We start from the raw sequence: 22,908 nt of genomic DNA on the forward strand, positions 1-22,908 counted from the left end.
CATAATCAGCAGCGTCATCATCATCATCATCAGCTTCATCATCATCAGCTGTACCAGCACCAGCTTCATCATCAGCAGCGTCATCATCATCAGCGTCATCATCATCATCAGCTTCTTCATCATCAGCTTCATCATCATCATCAGCTGTACCAGCACCAACTTCAACAGCAGCTTCATCATCATTAGCTTCATCAGGACCAGCTTTACCAGCACCAACTTCATCAACAGCAGCGTCATCATCGGGTTCATCAGCCCCAGATTCATCATCATCATCATCTGCTGCATTAGCAGCACCAGCACCAGCTTCATCAGCAGCATCAGCTTCATCAGTATTAGCAGCAACATCATCAGCATCATCAGCAGCAGCTTCGTCAGCATACTATTTCAATGGAGAGGGGCGGTGGCAGCGAAGCGCTAACCGCTGCCCCACCGCTCCACCACCACCTACCCACCCCCCAACATGCTCGTCAAGATCACGGCCTGTAAAACTAATTCACACACACAACACACGCAATAGGCGACCGTTTTCCAGTAGCTACATGTGCCATGGAGAAGGGCCATTGCCCAAAACGTCGCAGTGTTGTTGACACGGAGCGTGTTGTTGTTGTTGTTGTGTTAATTGTGATTGGCGCACGACTGCCCCGGCTGGCAAGTTCGTGACGATGAGCGCAACGTGGTGGGCGATCCTGGCTCCACCCAACCCTGCAGGCGGGAGGGAATCTAATCGCTAACCCAGCCGGGCACGCGGGGGGATGTGGGGGGGTCAGGGACTGGGGGGAGGGGGGGTCAGGTGGGGGGGTCAGGTGGGGGGGTCAGAGACCGGGGGGAGGGGGGAAATGACCTTCAGCCACCCACCCGCCGCTCCGCACACCGTCCCCGTCACTCGCAGCTCCCGGGTCAATCAATAATTAAGGCGGCGTAGGGGGCCAATTGGGACCCCCAATTGGGACCCCCCCTCCCTCGTCCCCGGGGGTGGGGGGGGTTGAGCGAGCGGGTTGCGCCGCCTTAACGAGCCGGGCACTCCGCGTGGGACCACCACGAAAGAGACGGTGAGGGAGGGAGGGAGGGGAGGGAGGGAGGGAGGGAGGGAGGAGGGGAGGGAGGGAGGAGGGGAGGGAGGAGGGGAGGAAGGGAGGAGGGGAGGGAGGGAGGGAGGGGAGGGAGGGAGGGAGGGGAGGGAGGGAGGGAGGGGAGGGAGGGAGGGAGGGAGGGAGGGAGGGAGGGAGGGAGGGAGGGAGGGAGGAGGGAGGGAGGGAGGGAGGGGAGGAGGGAGGGAGGGAGGGGAGGGAGGGAGGGAGGGAGGGAGGGAGGGAGGGAGGGGAGGGAGGGTAGGGAGGGAGGGGAGGGGAGGGTAGGGAGGGAGGGTAGGGAGGGAGGGGGGAGGGGGTAGGGAGGGAGGGGGGGAGGGGGGAGGGGGGAGGGAGGGGGGGAGGGGGGAGGGAGGGGGGGAGGGGGGAGGGAGGGAGGAGGGGAGGGGGGAGGGAGGGAGGGAGGAGGGGAGGGGGGAGGGAGGGAGGGAGGGAAGGCGAGCGAGGCATCTTAATTGAGCCCGCGGAGTCGGAGCGGGTTTTACCCACATGGGAAGCAAGTGAGTCAGTGTGTGTGTGAGTCAGTGTGTGTGTGAGTCAGTGTGTGTGTGAGTCAGAGTGTGTGTGAGTCAGTGTGTGTGTGTGAGTCCGAGTGTGTGTGAGTCCGAGTGTGTGTGAGTCAGTGTGTGTGTGAGTCAGTGTGTGTGAGTCAGTGTGTGTGTGTGAGTCCGAGTGTGTGTGAGTCAGAATGTGTGTCAGTCAGAGTGTGTGTGAGTCAGAGTGTGTGTGAATCAGAGTGTGTGTGAGTCAGAGTGTGTGTGAGTCAGAGTGTGTGTGAGTCAGTGTGTGTGTCAGTGATAGTGTAGCGGTTAGCGCGCTGCGCTATGTTATATTTTCTGTCCGTCTGCTACAGCAGAGGTGTAGGGAATTCCAGCAAGACCTACATCTCTGCTTTATTGACCTGGTCAAGGCCTATGATACTATCAGTAGGCCTGGGCTCTGGGTTGTTCTTCGTGCTCTGCTCACGATCATTAAGAACTTTCATGATGGTGAGCGGGCCCGGGTAAAACTACGTGGCCGGGAGTCAGAGCCATTCCCTGTACACCTTGGGGTGCGACAGGGATGTCCTCTGGCTCCCACATTATTTAACATGTATTTTGACTACGTAGTTCGTGAAGCCTTCAATAGCTGTACCGGGGGAATCTCCATATGATACAGATATAATGGGAGGCGTATCGATGCCCGGGTGCGGTCAAGGGATGGCTCCCTATTGCTCCACCACGCTATGTATGCCAATGATATGGTAATAGCTGCTCATTCAGAGGAGGAGTTGGAGACGCTGCTGCTGAGACTGGAGCATGCCACTTAGAGATGGGGCTTTACCATCAGCCCCACCAAAACTAAGCACCTGCCTGGGTATTTTGTACCATCGGACACTCCACCCCCACAACTCCCAATCGGTGATGGGGCAGTTGTGGAGAGAGTGGAGAGTTTCCCATACCTGAGCAGTGTGCTCATGACCGGCTCCAGTTCAACAGCAGAGGTTTCACTCCGAATCAGTCGAGCGGCCATATCTTTTCATCAGTTGCGTAACGCTGTGTGGAAGCTACCTGGTCTGTCGCTCCGCACTAAGCTTCAGGTCTTCTCGGCCACGGTCATTCCCTCCCTTCTCTACGCTTGCGAAACGTGAACCCCCTAATGGAACATCTTTGCCGGTTTGAAACATTAAAGCTGGACTTCCTACGATCCATCCTGGGTTTAACCAGACTGGATTGTGTGAGGAGCTCACAAATCCTTGAAAGATCTGGGCAAGGTCCCATCGGTGAGCTCCTCCGGCGGGCAAGGCTGCGATGGCTGGGTCATGTAGCCCGCATGCCCAGCCACCGCATGCCGAAACAGCTTTTGTTCGGCCGGATCGAGGGGGCTGAACGGGCGCGGCACGGGCTAGAGAAGAGATGGAGTGATGTGGTACAGGAGGACGTGGAGCTGAGTGGACTTGCCGATGACTGGTACCAGCGGTGTCAAGATCGGCCTCTGTGGAGTAGGCTCGTGAAGGACGCTACTGGGCAGTTGGAGGCAGTCGCCCTCCAACAACAACGGAGGGCGGAGGAGCGACGCTCACAACAACGAGCGGAGCGCCGGGTGGCTAAAGCACAGCAGATTGGCACAGTAGGGGGCACAGGTGGTGCACCAGACAGTTATCTCAGTGGCACCTGGGTCTGCCCCGTGACCTCCTGCCCGCGGGCGTTCGACACTTCACGTGGCCTCAAGGTGCACATGGCCTGGCACAAGCGTCGTGGTGACGTCACCGCCACTTATTGGTGAATGGCGGTTGTTGTTGTTGGGTGTGTGTGAGTCAGAGTCAGTGTGTGTGTGAGTCAGTTATGGGAGCGGTAGTGTTCGATTTTCCACTCACGGCCAACACCAGTGAGGATTTCCTGAACCGGTCCTGAGCCTCCCTGAGGTGTAAGCATTGCCACTAAGGGAGACAAAGGCGGCTGGGCGTGGGGCTGGCCACCCGCTCCCTCATGTGCTGTGCCGGCCTTCATAGTTGCTCGCAAACAGCACTTGTCCAAGCAGTCTGTTGGAGGTTATACGGGGGATCTCTACCTTGGCTTTGTGTGAGTTCGCCAAACATCACTCAAATCCTGCGAGCCTCTCACCAGGCCTAACCGCTCACTGCTGACCCACCACTCACCCACTCAGCCTTGCGACCTTTCACTTATTCGCTCACACGTTCACTCACTCACTCGTTCAGCCACTCACCGACCCATTCACTTACCAACTCTTCCACAAAATCACTCGCCCATTCACGCACTCAACCATTGATTCACTCACCCTGTTTCCATTCCCACCCCCTCCGTATACTCACCCTGCCTCTCTCCGTCTCCCTCCACCCCTACCGTCTCCCCCATCTCCATACCTCCCCTCGTCTCCCCGTGCCTCCCTTTCTCCCCCATCTCTCCTCGTCTCAGTCAGTCTCTCGTTCCTCCCGGTCTCCTCACACCTCGTTCTATCTCTGTACCTCACGCTTAATCTCCCTCTCTCTCGTCTCTCACGCAGTCTCCCTCTATCTCCCTGTCTCCCCGTGTCTCTCCCTGTCTCTCTCTGTCTCTCCCCGTGGTCTCCCTCTATCTCCCCGTCTCCCCGTGTCTCTCCCCCTGTCTCTCTGTCTCTCCCCGTGGTCTCCCTCTATCTTCCTGTCTCCCCGTGTCTCCCCCCTGTCTCCCTCTGTCTCTCCCCGCGGTGTCGCTCTATCTCCCTGTCTCCCCGTGGCTCTCTCCTGTCTCTCTCTGTCTCTCCCCGTGGTCTCCCTCTATCTCCCTGTCTCCACCTGTCTCTCCCCCTGTCTCTCTCTGTCTCTCCCCGTGGTCTCCCTCTATCTCCCTGTCTCCCCGTGTCTCCACCCTGTCTCCCTCTGTCTCTCCCCGCGGTGTCGCTCTATCTCCCTGTCTCCCCGTGTCTCTCTCCTGTCTCTCTCTGTCTCTCCCCGTGGTCTCCCTCTATCTCCCTGTCTCCACGTGTCTCTCCCCCTGTCTCCCTCTGTCTCTCCCCGCGGTGTCGCTCTATCTCCCTGTCTCCCCGTGTCTCTCTCCTGTCTCTCTCTGTCTCTCCCCGCGGTGTCCCTCTATCTCCCTGTCTCCACCTGTCTCTCCCCCTGTCTCTCTCTGTCTCTCCCCGTGGTCTCCCTCTATCTCCCTGTCTCCCCGTGTCTCCCCCCTGTCTCCCTCTGTCTCTCCCCGCGGTGTGCCTCTATCTTCCTGTCTCCACGTGTCTCTCCCCCTGTCTCTCTCTGTCTCCCCCTGTCTCTCTCTGTCTCTCCTTGTCTCCCTATATCTCCCTGTCTCTCCCATCTCTGTCCCCTCCACTCGCCAGCGGCTGAGTAACCGCGCCAATAATAACCGCGCTCAATATTTGATGAGACCATAACGGTGGGGGGGGGGGTCGCGTGGATATCGCGCCAACTTAACGAGTGTGAAGGAGGTGGGGGGGGGGTCACGGTGGGCGGGTGATGGGGCACGCGATGACCTCACCGCAGAGATCGAACAAAGTAAATATTATATAAATAAATGTCATAAAATATAGAATATTAAATACAGTATTATGAATAAATATTATATTATTCTCGCATAAAAGGTTACGCACATTTTTGTTGGCGATTCTCAATTTGTTCTGGAGGTCGAGTGAGGAATGCCACATGGTGATGATGATCTGGCCACGTTTGTGTCGTCAAGAACCTCCACCACCCGACGTGATGATTCCTGGTGATCGATTCAGCCTCACGGGTTGGGTGAGATGACCAATCCTCACGTCCAAACAGGAAAACCTCACGTGTCCAGTGATTGAGACTGCACGGGGTCACCTAGGAGAGCCTCACGTGGTCACCTAAGAGAGTGTCACGTGGTCACCTAGGAGAGCCTCACGTGGTCACCTTGGAGAGCCTCAAGTGGTCACCTTCAAGAGCCTCACGTGGTCACCTTGGAGAGCCTCACGTGGTCACCTGGAGAGCCTCACGTGGTCACCTAGGAGAGCCTCACGTGGTCACCTAAGATAGTGTAACGTGGTCACCTAGGAGAGCCTCACGTAGTCACCTAGGACAGCCTCAGGTGGTCACCTTCAAGAGCCTCACGTGGTCACCTTGGAGAGCCTCACGTGGTCACCTTGGAGAGCCTCACGTGGTCACCTAGGAGAGCCTCACATGGTCACCTAGGATAGTCTCACGTGGTCACCTAGGACAGCCTCACGTGGTTACCTTGGAGAGCCTCACGTGGTTACCTTGGAGAGCCTCACGTGGTCACCTAGGATAGTCTCACGTGGTCACCTAGGACAGCCTCACGTGGTCACCTAGGAGAGCCTCACGTGGTCACCTAGGAGAGCCTCACGTGGTCACCTAGGAGAGCCTCACGTGGTCACCTAGGAGAGCCTCACGTGGTCATCTAGGAGAGCCTCACGTGGTCACCTAGAAGAGCCTCACGTGGTCACCGAGGAGAGCCTCACGTGGTCACCTTCAAGAACCTCACGTGGTCACCTAGGAGAGCCTCACGTGATCACCTAGGAGAGCCTCACGTGGTCACCTAGGAGAGCCTCATGTGGTCACCTAGGAGAGCCTCACGTGGTCACCTAGGAGAGCCTCACGTGGTCACCTTGGAGAGCCTCACGTAGTCACCGAGGAGAGCCTCACGTGGTTACCTAGGATAGTCTCACGTGGTCACCTCGGAGATCCTCACGTTTTCATCTCGGAGAGCCTCACGTGGTCACCTAGGAGAGCCTCACATGGTCACCTAGGATAGTCTCACGTGGTCACCTAGGACAGCCTCACGTGGTTACCTTGGAGAGCCTCACGTGGTTACCTTGGAGAGCCTCACGTGGTCACCTAGGATAGTCTCACGTGGTCACCTAGGACAGCCTCACGTGGTCACCTAGGAGAGCCTCACGTGGTCACCTAGGAGAGCCTCACGTGGTCACCTAGGAGAGCCTCACGTGGTCACCTAGGAGAGCCTCACGTGGTCATCTAGGAGAGCCTCACGTGGTCACCTAGAAGAGCCTCACGTGGTCACCGAGGAGAGCCTCACGTGATCACCTAGGAGAGCCTCACGTGGTCACCTAGGAGAGCCTCACGTGGTCACCTAGGAGAGCCTCACGTGGTCACCTAGGAGAGCCTCACGTGGTCACCTTGGAGAGCCTCACGTAGTCACTGAGGAGAGCCTCACGTGGTTACCTAGGATAGTCTCATGTGGTCACCTCGGAGATCCTCACGTGGTCATCTCGGATAGTCTCACGTGGTCACCTAGGAGAGCCTCACGTGGTCACCTAGGACAGCCTCATGTGGTCACCTAGGACAGCCTCACGTGGTCACCTTGGAGAACCTCACGTGGCCACCTAGGAGAGCCTCACGTGGTCACCTCGGATAGTCTCACATGGTCACCGAGGAGAGCCTCACGTGGTTACCTCGGATAGTCTCACGTGGTCACCGAGGAGAGCCTCACGTGGTTACCTAGGATAGTCTCACGTGGTTACCTAGGATAGTCTCACGTGGTCACCTAGGACAGCCTCACGTGGTCACCTTGGAGAACCTCACGTGGTCACCTTGGAGAGCCTCACGTGGTCACCTAGGACAGCCTCACGTGGTTACCTTGGAGAGCCTCACGTTGTCACCTAGGAGAGTCTCACGTGGTCACCTAGGAGAGCCTCACGTGGTCACCTCGGATAGTCTCACGTGGTCACCTCGGAGAGCCTCACGTGGTTACCTTGGAGAGTCTCACGTGGCCACCTAGGAGAGCCTCACGTGGTCACCTCGGATAGTCTCACGTGGTCACCGAGGAGAGCCTCACGTGGTTACCTAGGACAGCCTCACGTGGTCACCTTGGAGAACCTCACGTGGTCACCTCGGATAGTCTCAAGTGGTCACCGAGGAGAGCCTCACGTGGTTACCTAAGAGAATGTCACGTGGTCACCTAGGAGAGCCTCACGTAGTCACCTAGGACAGCCTCAGGTGGTCACCTTGGAGAGCCTCACGTGGTCACCTCGGATAGTCTCACGTGGTCACCGAGGAGAGCCTCACGTGGTTACCTAGGATAGTCTCACGTGGTCACCTAGGAGATCCTCACGTGGTCATCTCGGATAGTCTCACGTGGTCACCTTGGAGAGCCTCACGTGGTCACTTAGGAGAGTCTCACGTGGTCACCTAGAATAGTCTCACATGGTCACCGAGGAGAGCCTCACGTGGTTACCTCGGATAGTCTCACGTGGTCACCGAGGAGAGCCTCACGTGGTTACCTAGGATAGTCTCACGTGGTTACCTAGGATAGTCTCACGTGGTCACCTAGGACAGCCTCACGTGGTCACCTTGGAGAACCTAACGTGGTCACCTTGGAGAGCCTCACGTGGTCACCTAGGACAGCCTCACGTGGTTACCTTGGAGAGCCTCACGTTGTCACCTAGGAGAGTCTCACGTGGTCACCTAGGAGAGCCTCACGTGGTCACCTCGGATAGTCTCACGTGGTCACCGAAGAGAGCCTCACATGGTTACCTTGGAGAGTCTCACGTGGCCACCTAGGAGAGCCTCACGTGGTCACCTCGGATAGTCTCACGTGGTCACCGAGGAGAGCCTCACGTGGTTACCTAAGAGAATGTCACGTGGTCACCTAGGAGAGCCTCACGTGGTTACCTAGGATAGTCTCACGTGGTCACCTAGGAGATCCTCACGTGGTCATCTCGGATAGTCTCACGTGGTCACCTTGGAGAGCCTCACGTGGTCACTTAGGAGAGTCTCACGTGGTCACCTAGAATAGTCTCACGTGGTCACCTAGGACAGCCTCACGTGGTCACCTTGGAGAACCTCACGTGGTCACCTTGGAGAGCCTTACGTGGTTACCTTGGAGAGCCTCACGTGGTCACCTAGGATAGTCTCACGTGGTCACCTAGGACAGCCTCACGTGGTCACCTAGGAGAGCCTCACGTGGTCACCTAGGAGAGCCTCACGTGGTCACCTAGGAGAGCCTCAAGTGGTCACCTAGGAGAGGCTCACGTGGTCACCTAGGAGAGCCTCATGTGGTCACCTAGGAGAGCCTCACGTGGTCACCTAGGAGAGGCTCACGTGGTCTCCTTCTCAAGAGGGTCCTGCCAGGTTGGTCGTGCCAGGGAGCGATGCTGTTGCTACTGCTGCTGTGTATTCCCAATTTACCAGTTTACAGGTACGTTTTCAGCATCAGTAGGGAAGTGGGTTTGACCGATGCCAGTTCCACAGTGTGTGTGGGTTTAGTTTTGGCAGGTGGATAATGGAGAACTCGGAGGGGGAGAGAATACAAACTCCACTCATTCACTCGCACTCTCACTCAGTCTAACACACGAACACTCACCCTAACGCTCACCTCTCACTCACTCATTCACTATCTGCAGGCCAGGGGGAGAGAGAGAAAGAGAGACCAGACAAACTCCACAGAGGAAGAGGTGCGAGTCGTGAATCGAATCGCGGGTGGGGGTGGTGAGTGAGGGGGGGTGAGGGGGGGGCGGAATGCAGGACCTGTGTACTAATCATCATGCGCGTGTGGTGCGTGTACCTTGCCCACGGACGCGGGCTCCGTGACGGTATACTCCTCCAGTACGAAGAACTGGTTCCATACCCAGCTGCGCCTCGCTCGCCGTAAGACGGCACCGCCACCACCTGCTCCTCCATCTCCTCCTCCATCACCTCCTCCACCACCACCGCCTCGACCATCACCTCCACCACCTCCTCCTCGAACCCGAAACTCGAGGGGGGCTCCTCTGAGCTCCAGCCCCTGTGGTCCGGGCCCCTCGGCCAGAGACCCCTGGAGGAGGACTCCTGCGGCTGCCATCACGAACAGCCCCGCGACCCCCATAGCCGAGCCCCGCCACAGCCAGCGACGGGCACGGCTGCTGCTGTTGTTGTCCTTGTTGTTGTTGACGTTGTTGTTGACGTTGTTGTTGACGTTGTTGTTGATGTTGGTCCACATGACGATGTCGGCGTAATTCCCGCACGATGAATTGCCGCCAAGGACCCAAAGTTGCCAAACGTTCGGCGGCCGGCAACAGGCGGCAGGAAGGGAGGGCTGCGGGCGGGGGGTGGACGGCGGAGTCGGCGAGGGGTCCTCGCTCGTCTGCGGAGGGGCAGAGGAAGGCCCCCTCGAGATGATTGATGGTCGAGGTGATTGGTCGGGGTCGATGATATCTCAGATGACTGATGGTCGAGGTGATTGGTCGGGGTCGATGATATCTCAGATGACTGATGGTCGAGGTGATTGGTCTGGGTCGATGATATCTCAGATGACTGATGGTCGAGGTGATTGGTCGGGGTCGATGATATCTCAGATGACTGATGGTCGAGGTTCGGAAGGCGCCCCAGTGTGAGATTTTTGCTCTAAGTGCGCGTGTCTTCAGTGAGTCTTGCGAGAAGCCATGGCGGTTGGGTGTGAGAGAGTCTCCCACGCTCGCTCTCTAACTCGCTCTCTCTCACTCTCCCCCGCTCTCTCGTGGAGTCTACTTGCCACGCCGGGCAGTCGGGGAGCGAGGTGAGACCCCTCCCCTTGCACCCCTCTCGACCCACCCACGCCTCCCCCTCACCGCAGGTTCCCAGTTCCGTGCGCTCTCCTCCTCCTCCTCCTCTCTGCGCGAGGATTCAACAACGGCAGCGCCACGGTCACAGCGGGGGGCCAATCGGCTTCTGTGGAGACACGGACAGATGGGGGGGGGGGTAATTGCTGCTCCTCCAATAATCTGTGAACAAAAAGAGCTTCGTAGCTCATCGGATTCCTCCAGCGAGAATACATAATCATCTGCTGATTCTCCCCCTCACCAACCTGTGTTGGCCAGCCTGGCGGAGACGCTAAGTTGGATGTGATGGGTTCGTGTTCTTGTTCAGTCATTACTGACTGTGATGATGGTAAGGATGAGGAGGGGGGGAGCAGGATGTAATCGGTTTATTGGACGATGACTCGTTGCATATATTGAGTCATGGTTATGATGTTGACGATGATATTTTTTATCATGAAACCACCATCACGAGAGTCATCACCATCACGAGAGTCACCATCATCATCACCATCACGAGAGTCATCATCATCATCACCAACACGAGAGTCATCATCATCACGAGAGTCATCACCATCACGAGAGTCATCATCATCACCATCACGAGAGTCATCATCATCACCATCACGAGAGTCATCATCATCACCACCACGAGAGTCATCATCATCACGAGAGTCATCACCATCACGAGAGTCATCATCATCACTATCACGAGAGTCATCATCATCACGAGAGTCATCATCATCACAAGAGTCATCATCATCACGAGAGTCTTTCATCATCACCATCACGAGAGTCATCATCACGAGAGTCATCATCATCACGAGAGTCATCATCATCACCATCACGAGAGTCATCACCATCACGAGAGTCATCACCATCACGAGAGTCATCATCACTATCACGAGAGTCATCATCACGAGAGTCATCATCATCACTATCACGAGAGTCATCATCATCACGAGAGTCATCATCATCACGAGAGTCATCATCATCACCATCACGAGAGTCATCACCATCAGGAGAGTCATCACCATCACGAGAGTCATCATCATCACTATCACGAGAGTCATCATCATCACGAGAGTCATCATCATCATCACGAGAGTCATCATCATCATCATCACGAGAGTCATCATCATCACGAGAGTCATCACCATTACGAGAGTCATCATCATCACCATCACGAGAGTCATCATCATCACCATCACGAGAGTCATCATCATTACCATCACGAGAGTCATCATCATCACGAGAGTCATCATCATCATCACGAGTCATCACCATCACGAGAGTCATCATCATCACCATCACGTGAGTCATCACCATCACGAGAGTCATCACCATCACGAGAGTCATCATCATCATCATCACGAGAGTCATCACCATCACCATCACGAGAGTCATCACCATCAGGAGAGTCATCACCATCACGAGAGTCATCATCATCACTATCACGAGAGTCATCATCATCACGAGAGTCATCATCATTACGAGAGTCATCATCATCACCATCACGAGAGTCATCATCATCACGAGAGTCATCATCATCATCACCATCACGAGAGTCATCATCATCACCATCACGAGAGTCATCATCATCATCATCACGAGAGTCATCATCATCACGAGAGTCATCATCATCACGAGAGTCATCATCATCACTATCACGAGAGTCATCACCATCACGAGAGTCATCATCATCATCACTATCACGAGAGTCATCACCATCACGAGAGTCATCACCATGACGAGAGTCATCATCATCACCATCACGTGAGTCATCACCATCACGAGAGTCATCATCATCATCACGAGTCATCATCATCACTATCACGAGAGTCATCATCATCACGAGAGTCATCATCATCACAAGAGTCATCATCATCACGAGAGTCTTTCATCATCACCATCACGAGAGTCATCATCACGAGAGTCATCATCATCACGAGAGTCATCATCATCACCATCACGAGAGTCATCACCATCACGAGAGTCATCACCATCACGAGAGTCATCATCACTATCACGAGAGTCATCATCACGAGAGTCATCATCATCACTATCACGAGAGTCATCATCATCACGAGAGTCATCATCATCACGAGAGTCATCATCATCACCATCACGAGAGTCATCACCATCACGAGAGTAATCATCATCACCATCACGAGAGTCATCACTATCACGAGAGTCATCATCATCACTATCACGAGAGTCATCATCATCACGAGAGTCATCATCATCATCATCACGAGAGTCATCATCATCATCACGAGAGTCATCATCATCACGAGAGTCATCACCATTACGAGAGTCATCATCATCACCATCACGAGAGTCATCATCATCACCATCACGAGAGTCATCATCATCACCATCACGAGAGTCATCATCATCACGAGAGTCATCATCATCATCACGAGTCATCACCATCACGAGAGTCATCATCATCACCATCACGTGAGTCATCACCATCACGAGAGTCATCATCATCATCACGAGAGTCATCACCATCACCATCACGAGAGTCATCACCATCAGGAGAGTCATCACCATCACGAGAGTCATCATCATCACTATCACGAGAGTCATCATCATCACGAGAGTCATCATCATCACGAGAGTCATCATCATCACCATCACGAGAGTCATCATCATCACGAGAGTCATCATCATCATCACCATCACGAGAGTCATCATCATCACCATCACGAGAGTCATCATCATCATCACGAGAGTCATCATCATCACGAGAGTCATCATCATCACGAGAGTCATCATCATCACTATCACGAGAGTCATCACCATCACGAGAGTCATCATCATCATCACTATCACGAGAGTCATCACCATCACGAGAGTCATCACCATGACGAGAGTCATCATCATCACCATCACGTGAGTCATCACCATCACGAGAGTCATCATCATCATCATCATCACGAGTCATCACCATCACGAGAGTCATCATCATCACCATCACGAGAGTCATCACCATCACGAGAGTCATCATCATCATCACGAGTCATCACCATCACGAGAGTCATCACCATCACGAGAGTCATCATCATCACGAGAGTCATCATCATCATCACGAGAGTCATCACCATCACCATCACGAGAGTCATCACCATCACGAGAGTCATCATCATCACCATCACGAGAGTCATCACCATCACGAGAGTCATCACCATCACCATCACGAGAGTCATCACCATCACGAGAGTCATCATCATCACCATCACGTGAGTCATCACCATCACGAGAGTCATCATCATCACGAGAGTCATCACCATCATCATCACCATCAGGAGAGTCATCATCACGAGAGTCATCATCATCACGAGAGTTATCACCATCACGAGAGTCATCATCATCACCATCACGTGAGTCATCACCATCACGAGAGTCATCATCATCACCATCACGTGAGTCATCACCATCACGAGAGTCATCATCATCACGTGAGTCATCATCACGAGAGTCATCACGTGAGTCATCACCATCACGAGAGTCATCACGTGAGTCATCACCATCACGAGAGTCATCACCATCATCACCATCACGTGAGTCATCACCATCACGGGCCATGCTCCACGCCGGTGAGTGGGGCCAGTCAGGCCCCGAACAACAACAAGAGCGGCCACCACCTCCATCACCACCACATCCACCACCACAACCCCTAACATCCACAACCAGAACCACAACCTCCACCACCAGCACCCCCACTACGTCCACCACCTCCACGATCTCCCCTACAACATCCACCACCACCAGAACCTCCACAAGCATTACCACCAGCCTGTAACAGACTGTCGGGGCAAGTGTTGTTAGTGAGCAGCGCCTATGAAGGACGCCACGGCAAACGAGGGGGTTTGTGGCCAGCACCACGCCCCACCGCCTTTGTATCCCCGGTGACGATGTTGACGCATCTCACCAGGTACTCATTTGAGGCTGGCTCGACCTAGGAAAGGCTCAGGGCCGATTCACATAATCGTCACCGATGTTGGTCGTGAGCGGGAATCGAACTCGGCTCTCCAGGTTCGTAGCGCAGCGCGCTAACCGTTGCACCACCGCTCTTCACCAGCACCACCACGTCCAGCACCCCTCCCCTTCACCACCACTTCTCACTCAAGTCCCACTGCAGTCGTTCTCGATCGCTCCTCTCTCCCTCCCTGTGGCTCTCGGGTTTTATCCCCCCATTCCCCACTACCCCTCCCTTCCCCCGACTCCCCCCCTCCCTTCCCCCGACTCCCCCCCACCCTTCGGGCCGCTCGAACATTCCCAGCCCTTCTCAGAATGAGGTCACCGACTCACTGCATCTCACACACACACAGGTGAACACACACACAGGTGAACACACACACACACGGAACACAATCACACACACACAGGTGAACACAGGCAGACACCTGAGCACACAACAACATTCGCTACTAAGTGGCGGTGACGTCACCACGGCGCTTGTGCCAGGCTACGTGCCCTTTAAGGCCACGTGACGCGTTGAAGGGATGCTGGCAGGTGGTCACGTGACAGACTCAGGTGCCATCCGTTGACTGACTGAGATGACTGATAGATGCACCAGCTGTGACTCCAACTGTGCTAACTTGCTGCGTTTTAGCCACCCGGCGCTCCGCTCGTTGTTGTGAGCGTCGCTCCTCGGCCCTCCGTTGTTGTTGGAGGGCGACTGCCTCCAACTGCCCAGGAGCAGCAGCAGCGTCCTTTACGAGCCTCCTCCACAGAGGCCGATCTTGACACCGCTGGTACCAGTCGTCGGCAAGTCCACTCAGCTATGCAGCCCGTGCTGTGCCCGTTTAGGCCCCTCTATTCGGCCAAACAGAAGCTGCTTGGGCATGCGGTGGCTGAACATGCGGGCTATGTAACCCAGCCAACGCACCCTCGCCTGTCGGAGGAGCTCACCGATGGGACTGTGTCCAGATCTCTCAAGGATTTGGGAGCTCCTCAAACAATCCAGCCTGGTTAAACCCAGCCTGGTTAAACCCAGCATGGATCGTCGGCAGGCCAGCCTGAATGTTTGTAACCAGCGCAGATGTTCCATTAGTTGAGGGGGGGGGGGGGTGTGCACGTTCCGTACACACAGGTGAACACGTATTCAGATGAATACACACACAGGTGAACACGCACAGGTTAACACAAGTTATAGAACGTAAAATAAAAACTCAACACAGTCAAGAACAACGCCGTCTGTGTGTGACCTTGAAGGGAAACAAAAGTCGACGTTTCGGTCAATGGCCCCTGGTCAGAGCCACACGAGCAACATGGAGTTGTGTCTCTTGTGCTTGCTGTCCGGACGTGGTCCGAATCGATGCGCGTCTGATTATTGCATTCAGTACGGATTACTCTCCCTCTGTCCCCTATCTTTCTCCACGAATTACCCCACACCCCACTACCCCCCGCGCCCACCTTGCGGCGGATCAATCTGTGGGCCTGTTGCCTCTCTTCCAAATTTTCTTCCCTAGTGGCTGAGCCCGGAGTTGGGCCGCTCCGTGATTGAGACTGGCTGAGTTAGAAAATGTCAACGCGTCGAGAGATAGAGAGACTTAGAGATAGAGTGAGAGTTAGAGAGAGAGCGTTAGAGAGAGATATATAGAGAGATAGAGAGAGAGTTAGAGAGACATAGAGAGAGAGATAGAGAGCGTTAGAGAGAGAGTTAGAGAAAGAGAGTTAGAGAGAGAGATAGAGGTAGATATTGAGTTAGAGATAGAGGGAGAGTTAGAGAGAGATAGAGAGCGTTAGAGAGAGAGTTAGAGAGTTAGAGAGAGATAGAGGTATATATCGAGTTAGAGATAGAGAGAGAGTTAGAGAGAGATAGAGAGTTAAAGAGAGAGTTAGAGAGAATTATAGAGAGATACATATAGAGTTAGAGATAGAGAGAGAGTTAGAGAGAGCGTTAGAGAGAGATAGAGAGAGAGTTAGAGAGACATAGAGAGAGATAGTGAGTTAAAGAGAGAGTTAGACTTCATGACTTTTAAACAACTTTTATTGCCGCCAGCAGCAACAGCACTGGAGGCGATCTCGATATGAAACACACAAAGTCACCAGCAACACAAATGAAAATAAACGTTACAAATCCACGCGCTGTGGCACTAAAAAGCACCGCGCACAACATGAAAGAAAAGTCACGTGGTTGTAGTGGTCATTCGCGCACGCCACGGTGAGGAGCGAGCGCTTCAGAAGGTGAACACGAGGGGTGCCGTCCACGCTAGTACAGAGAGGGGCTTGTCCGGCTCCCCAGCATTCAAAGAAGACGCGCTGCACATCACCGACACGTGTGTGGTATGCGTGCTCCAGCCGGAGCCGCGCCTTAAGCAGGCCTCTGAACACTGGAAGCACGGAGCAGCCATCAGTGTCACCTTGCAGCGTCTTTCTCCTCGTTCTGTACACCGCCATCTTCGCCTGAGCACAGGCGAAGTTGGCGAGGTCATGGCGCTTGTTAGCCAGGTGAGGCACCACCCCATATACGAAGCTGCTGTTGTAGAAGGGTACCCCCAGTTTCCTGAAGATGTCCCCCAAAAGGCGGAACATTGGTTTGAGCCGCTGGCCGTGTAAGTACCGGTGGGGCAGATCCTCCCTGGCACCGCAGGAAATGCACCAAGTCTGTTACCCCCGGCGAAATTCGGCTGAGCCACACGGCCGATGGCAACGTGCAGTGTGCCAACCTCCACTGGAGGTCACCGCAGCGTTTGGCTACGGGAGACTTGTACATTTGTTTACACTGAGGGGCGGTCGCAATGAGAGAGATAGAGAGAGAGTTAGAGAGATAGAGATAGATATTGAGTTAGAGAGAGATAGATATCGAGTTAGAGAGAGTTATAGAGAGAGAGATATAGAGTTAGAGAGATAGAGAGATAAATATCGAGTTAGAGAGAAATAGAGAGATAGAGAGGGAGAGAGTTAGACAGAGGGAGACTTTTGACTTTCAAACCACTTTTATTGCTGCCAGCAGCAAAAGCATTGGAGTCGATTTCGATACAGACCACGTCGAGTCGAGCATCACGTGTCCACGTCACAACACACGACCCACGTCACACGCGCGTCACGCGCCACGCACAACACAAACACCACGTGGTCACGCACGCCACGCTCCACGAATCGGCTCGTTAAAAATGTAGAACGCCGTTGTCGCTGGTGCAGAGGGCACGGCCACCGCCCCCCGTCCAGAGACCACACGGAGCGCGTCACCGGCACGGGAGTGGCTCGCGTGCTCCAGCCGGAGCCGTGCCTCGAGCCAGGTCCCTCAACACCGGCACTGCGGAGCGGCCGTCGCCTCGCGGCACCGTTCTCCCGCTCTTGTAAACTTGCCACCTTTGCTTGGGCACAGACGAAGTTGGCAAGATCGTGGCGCTTATTAGCCAGGCAAGGCACCCCCCATGAATGGAACTGCTTTTGTAAAAAGGCACCTCCAGTCTCGTGAAAATGGACCCCAAAAGCCGCGGACGCCCCAAGTCGTGGTGGGGCCCAGATCTCCCCTGGCACCGCAGAACGCACACAGAGAGCGGTGCCCCTGGGGAGCCTCGGCTGAGCCACACGGCCGAGAGTACCGAGAGAGATGTATAAAGAGAGATAGAGATAGAGAGAGCGATGCATGCGGTGGCCTACACAGGCTGTTGAGGAAAGTGCTGTTAGTGAGCACCTATTAAGGCCGGCACTGTTGTTGGCCATGAGCAGGAATAGAAACTCGGGTCGCCAGGTTCGAGGTTGGATACGCTAACCACTGCGCCACCACTCCTCCATAGCACTCCCCACTAGACTCGTTGAGGCGCTCGCTGCTGCACCACTCAGGCTGGGAGAACAATAGGGGAGGGGGAGGGGGGACTCACAACTCCATTACCCAATTAGACAGCCCTCCCCCCACAACCTCTCCAGCCCCCCAAATTCCTCAAGCCCCCTACGGCTCCCCTCCGACACAATCACAGCCTCCCACCCTCCAACTCCTGCACTCACCCACCGCTCCTCCCACCACAACACCACAACTCCATCCACCACAACTCTACCCATCACAACTCCACCCACCAACCATCCACCCACCAACCATCCACCCACCACAACTCCACCCACCAACCATCCACTGCTCCTCCACGCACCCTCCGCTCACCCTGCGACTCACCACCCCACGTGGCCCCGTCATAGAGTACACTACTGTCCAGTATAAGCCAACAGGTCAGCAGAGAAGCCTCCTTCTAATGCCCGTCTCTCCGCATAATAAATAGGTATCAGTACACTATACACACACAGTTTCTTACACACACACACAGTTTCTTACACACACACATAGTTTCTTACACACACACAGTTTCTTACACACGCACAGTTTCTTACACACACACAGTTTCTTACACACGCACAGTTTCTTACACACACAGTTTCTTACACACACACAGTTTCTTACACACACAGTTTCTTACACACACAGTTTCTTACACACACACAGTTTCTTACACACACACAGTTTCTTACACACACAGTTTCTTACACACACAGCTTCTTATACACACACAGTTTCTTACACACACACACAGTTTCTTACACACACAGTTTCTTACACACACACAGTTTCTTACACACACACATAGTTTCTTACCCATCCCAGCAGCCACACGCGCACGGCCTTCGTCAAGTGAATAACTTCAGCAGCATTGATTCAGTACGAGCAAAACAAAGTGTGGACTGGTTTCAACACGCAGTATCTCATCAGCAGCGGAGTCTGGCTCAGCAGGTGAACCCGCCCCCTGTGTGGACTGGTAAGGGCTCTCCCTGCTCAACACGGGTCCCGGTGGAGACACGGATGAGTAAAGGCGACAAGCTGCTGCTGATGACGATGGTGGTGGTTCTGTGGTGTCCACATGCAGCTCTGTACACAAAGACAAAGATCCCCCGTAAACCTTGGGCAGGCTGCTGGGGCAAGTGCTGTGAGCGAGTAGCAGCACCTAAGGAGGCCGGCACTGTAGCACACGAGGAGGAGGAGGAGGTGGTGGAGGTGTGGTCAGGACCACGCACACGTGGCCGCCTCTGTCCCCCAAGTGGCGACGTTTACACACCGCACCAGGCACTCATTTGATGCTGAGTCGACCTAGGGGAGCCCCAGGACGAGTGCTGTGAGAGGGAATCGAACTCGGGTCGCCAAATTCGTAGCGCGGTGCGCTAACTGCTAAGCTACCGTGCACACACGCACGTGTACACAACAACCGCCATTCGCCACTAAGTGGTGGTGACGTCACCACGACGCTTGTGCCAGGCCATGTGCACCTTGAGGCCACGTGAAGTGTCGAACGCCCCCTGGCAGGAGGTCACGGGCAGACCCAGGTGCCACGGGTCGACTGACTGAGACGACTGGCTGATGCACCACCTGTGCCCCCTACTGTGCCAACCTGCTGTGCTTTAGCCACCCGGCGCTCCGATCGTTGTTGTGAGCGTCGCTCCTCCGCCCTCCGTTGTTGTTGGAGGGCGACTGCCTCCAACTGCCCAGTAGCGTCCTTCACGGCAAGTCCACTCAGCTCCACGTCCTCCTGTACCACGTTACTCCATCTCTTCTCTAGCCCATGCCGTGCCCGTTTAGCCCCCTCTATGCGGCCAAACAAAAGCTGTTTCGGTATGCGATGGCCTTAAACACACGCACTCAATCACTCACACAACTCAAATCCCCCGTGGAGCCTGAACAGACTGTTGGGCTAAGTTCTGTTCGCGAGAATCGATGAATGCCAACACGATACACACGAGGGGAGGGGGTGGATCGCTAACACCCCACTCCCAGTCGCCTTTGTCTCCCCAGTGATCATGTTTTATACACACTGCCTTAGATATGCATTGTAAGGCTGAGTCGACCGAGTGGAGGCCCGTAACAATGAGTCACTGAAGGTGAACTCAGCGGGAATCGAGCTCGGGTCGCCAGTTTCTTGGCGCAGCGTGCTAATCGCAGCGCCACCGCTCTCCGCTGACCACACAGAGAGGGGGGGGGGGGGTGAGGGCCGGGTAGGTTGAGGGACGCACAAGTGAACAAAGACTAAGTTCCCCCGGATAGCCTTAACACACTGTTGAGGCAAGTGCTGTTAGCGAGCACCTATGAAGGCCGGCACGGCACACGAGGGGGTGAGTGGCCAGCACCACGCCCGGCCGCCTTTGTCTCCCTAGTGGGAATGTGTTTTTTTACACATAACACCGGGTACACGTTTGAGGCTGAATAGACCTAGGGGAGGCCCAGAACCGGTTCAAATAATCATCACTCGTGTTATCCGTGAGCAGGAATCGAACTCGGGTCGCCAGGTTCGTAGGGCAGCGCACTAACCACTACATTGTCGCACACACAGGTGAACACACACAGGTGAACACACACACAGGTGAACACACAGGTGAACACACACAGGTGAACACACACACAGGTGAACACACAGGTGAACACACACACAGGTGAACACACACACAGGTGAACACACACAGGTGAACACACACACAGGTGAACACACAGGTGAACACACACACAGGTGAACACACACACAGGTGAACACACACACAGGTGAACACAGATAGTGAGGTGGGGGGGTAGTGAGGTGGGGAGTAGTGAGGTGGGGGGTAGTGAGGTGGGGGGTAGTGAGGTGGGGGGTAGTGAGGTGGGGGGTAGTGAGGTGGGGGGTAGTGAGAGATGCATTGGCCGAGAGGGGGCGGCTCACGAGGGGGGGGGGGTAGAATGAGAGCAGTGGGGAGGCTGCTTGGGAGTGGGGGGTCGGGGCTTTGGGGGGGGGGGGGGGGGCGGGGTGGCTGCAGGAACGAGACGGAGTTGAAAGGACCGGGCAGGGTTCTGGTGGAATTAGAAGTGGGGGAGGAGGGGGATCAGCCCCCCTCTGCGGCAGCAGCAGCAGCAGTGGCCTGAGCCCGCCTTGGGCACTCCCGGGGCTACTCCCCCCCTCTCTCTCTCTCTGTGTTGGTGTTGTTGTGGTGGTGGTGGTGGTGGGGGTGGTGGTGGGGGTGGTGGTGGGGGTGGTGGTGGTGGTGGGGGTGGTGGTGGGGGTGGTGGTGGGGGTGGTGGTGGTGTTATCCGCCCCGATAGGCGGCAATGCCAAGTAGAGACGCACAGACTCACACAGAGACCGACAGACTCACACAGAGACCCATAGACTCACACAGAGACCGACAGACTCACACAGAGACCCATAGACTCACAAAGAGACCCATAGACTCACATAGAGATCCATAGACTCACGCAGAGACCCATAGACTCACATAGAGACCCACAGACTCACACAGAGACCCATAGACTCACACAGAGACCCATAAACTCACATAGAGACCCATAGACTCACGCAGAGACCCATAGACTCACATAGAGACCCACAGACTCACACAGAGACCCATAGACTCACACAGAGACCCATAGACTCACACAGAGACCGACAGACTAACACAGAGACCCATAGACTCACATAGAGACCCATAGACTCACGCAGAGACCCATAGACTCACACAGAGACCCACATACTCACAGAGACCCATAGACTCACACAGAGACCCATAGACTCACACAGAGACCCATAGACTCACACAGAGACCCGTAGACTCATACAGAGACCAATAGACTCACACAGAGACCGACAGACTCACACAGAGACCCATAGACTCACATAGAGATGTGTAGACTCACACAGAGACCCATAGACTCACGCAGAGACCCATAGACTCAAGCAGAGACCCATAGACTCACAGAGAGACCCACAGACTCACACAGAGACCCATAGACTCACACAGAGACCCATAGACTCACACAGAGACCCGTAGACTAACGCAGAGACCCATTGACTCACGCAGAGACCCATAGACTCACACAGAGACCCACAGACTCACACAGAGACTCTTAGACTCACATAGAGACGTGTAGACTCACGCAGAGACCCATACACTCACACAGAGACCCATAGACTCACATAGAGACCCATAAACTCACGCAGAGACCCATAGACTCACATAGAGACCCACAGACTCACACAGAGACCAATAGACTCACACAGAGACCCATAGACTCACACAGAGACCTACAGACTCACACAGAGGCCCATAGACTCACAAAGAGACCCATAGACTCACATAGAGACACATAGACTCACGCAGAGACCCATAGACTCACATAGAGACCCACAGACTCACACAGAGACCCATAGACTCACACAGAGACCCATAAACTCACATAGAGACCCATAGACTCACACAGAGACCCATAGACTCACACAGAGACCCATAGACTCACACAGAGACCCGTAGACTCAAGGAGAGACCCATAGACTCACACAGAGACCCATAGACTCACACAGAGACTCATCGACTCATGCAGAGACCCATAGACTCGTACAGAGACCCATAGACTCACACAGACACCCATCGACTCACACAGAGAACCATAGATTCACACAGACACCCATCGACTCACACAGAGACCCATAGACTCACACAGAGAACCATACACTCGCACAGAGGCCCAAAGACCTCGCACAGAGTGCCATAGACACACACATAGACCCATAGACTAGCACAGAGACCCATAGACTCACACATAGAGCCATACTCACACAGAGAACCATACAATCGCACAGAGAGCCATAGACTCATACAGAGTGCCATACACTCACACAGAGACCCATAGACTCACACAGAGACCCCTAGACTCACACAGAGACTCAAAGATTCACGCAGAGAACCATACACTCGCACAGAGAGCCATAGACTCACATAAAGACCCATAGACTCACACAGAGACCCATAGACTCACACAGAGACCCATAGACTTGCACAGAGATCCATAGACTCACACAGAGAGCCATAGACT

The 22,908-nt window shown here is 54.7% G+C and overlaps 1 protein-coding gene across 1 annotated transcript in view; it reads right to left on the reverse strand.

Annotated features, from left to right (window-relative positions):
- LOC116954068 (cadherin-7-like) overlaps positions 1 to 22,908 on the reverse strand; it is a 70,225-nt gene that overhangs the window by 21,253 nt on the left and 26,064 nt on the right. The window contains exons 2-3 of the mRNA XM_076052161.1: positions 10,110 to 10,209; positions 9,089 to 9,646 (exon numbers count right to left, since the gene is read on the reverse strand). Of these exons, the coding sequence (XP_075908276.1) occupies positions 9,089 to 9,502 (414 nt within the window). The 5' untranslated portion in view covers positions 9,503 to 9,646; positions 10,110 to 10,209. The remainder of the gene's footprint in view (positions 1 to 9,088; positions 9,647 to 10,109; positions 10,210 to 22,908) is intronic.

The sequence above is a fragment of the Petromyzon marinus genome, chromosome 54, assembly GCF_048934315.1.
Source record: "Petromyzon marinus isolate PM22_M1 ecotype Great Lakes invasive population chromosome 54, UKy_Petmar_22M1.pri1.0, whole genome shotgun sequence".
Taxonomy (NCBI): Eukaryota; Metazoa; Chordata; class Hyperoartia; order Petromyzontiformes; family Petromyzontidae; genus Petromyzon; species Petromyzon marinus.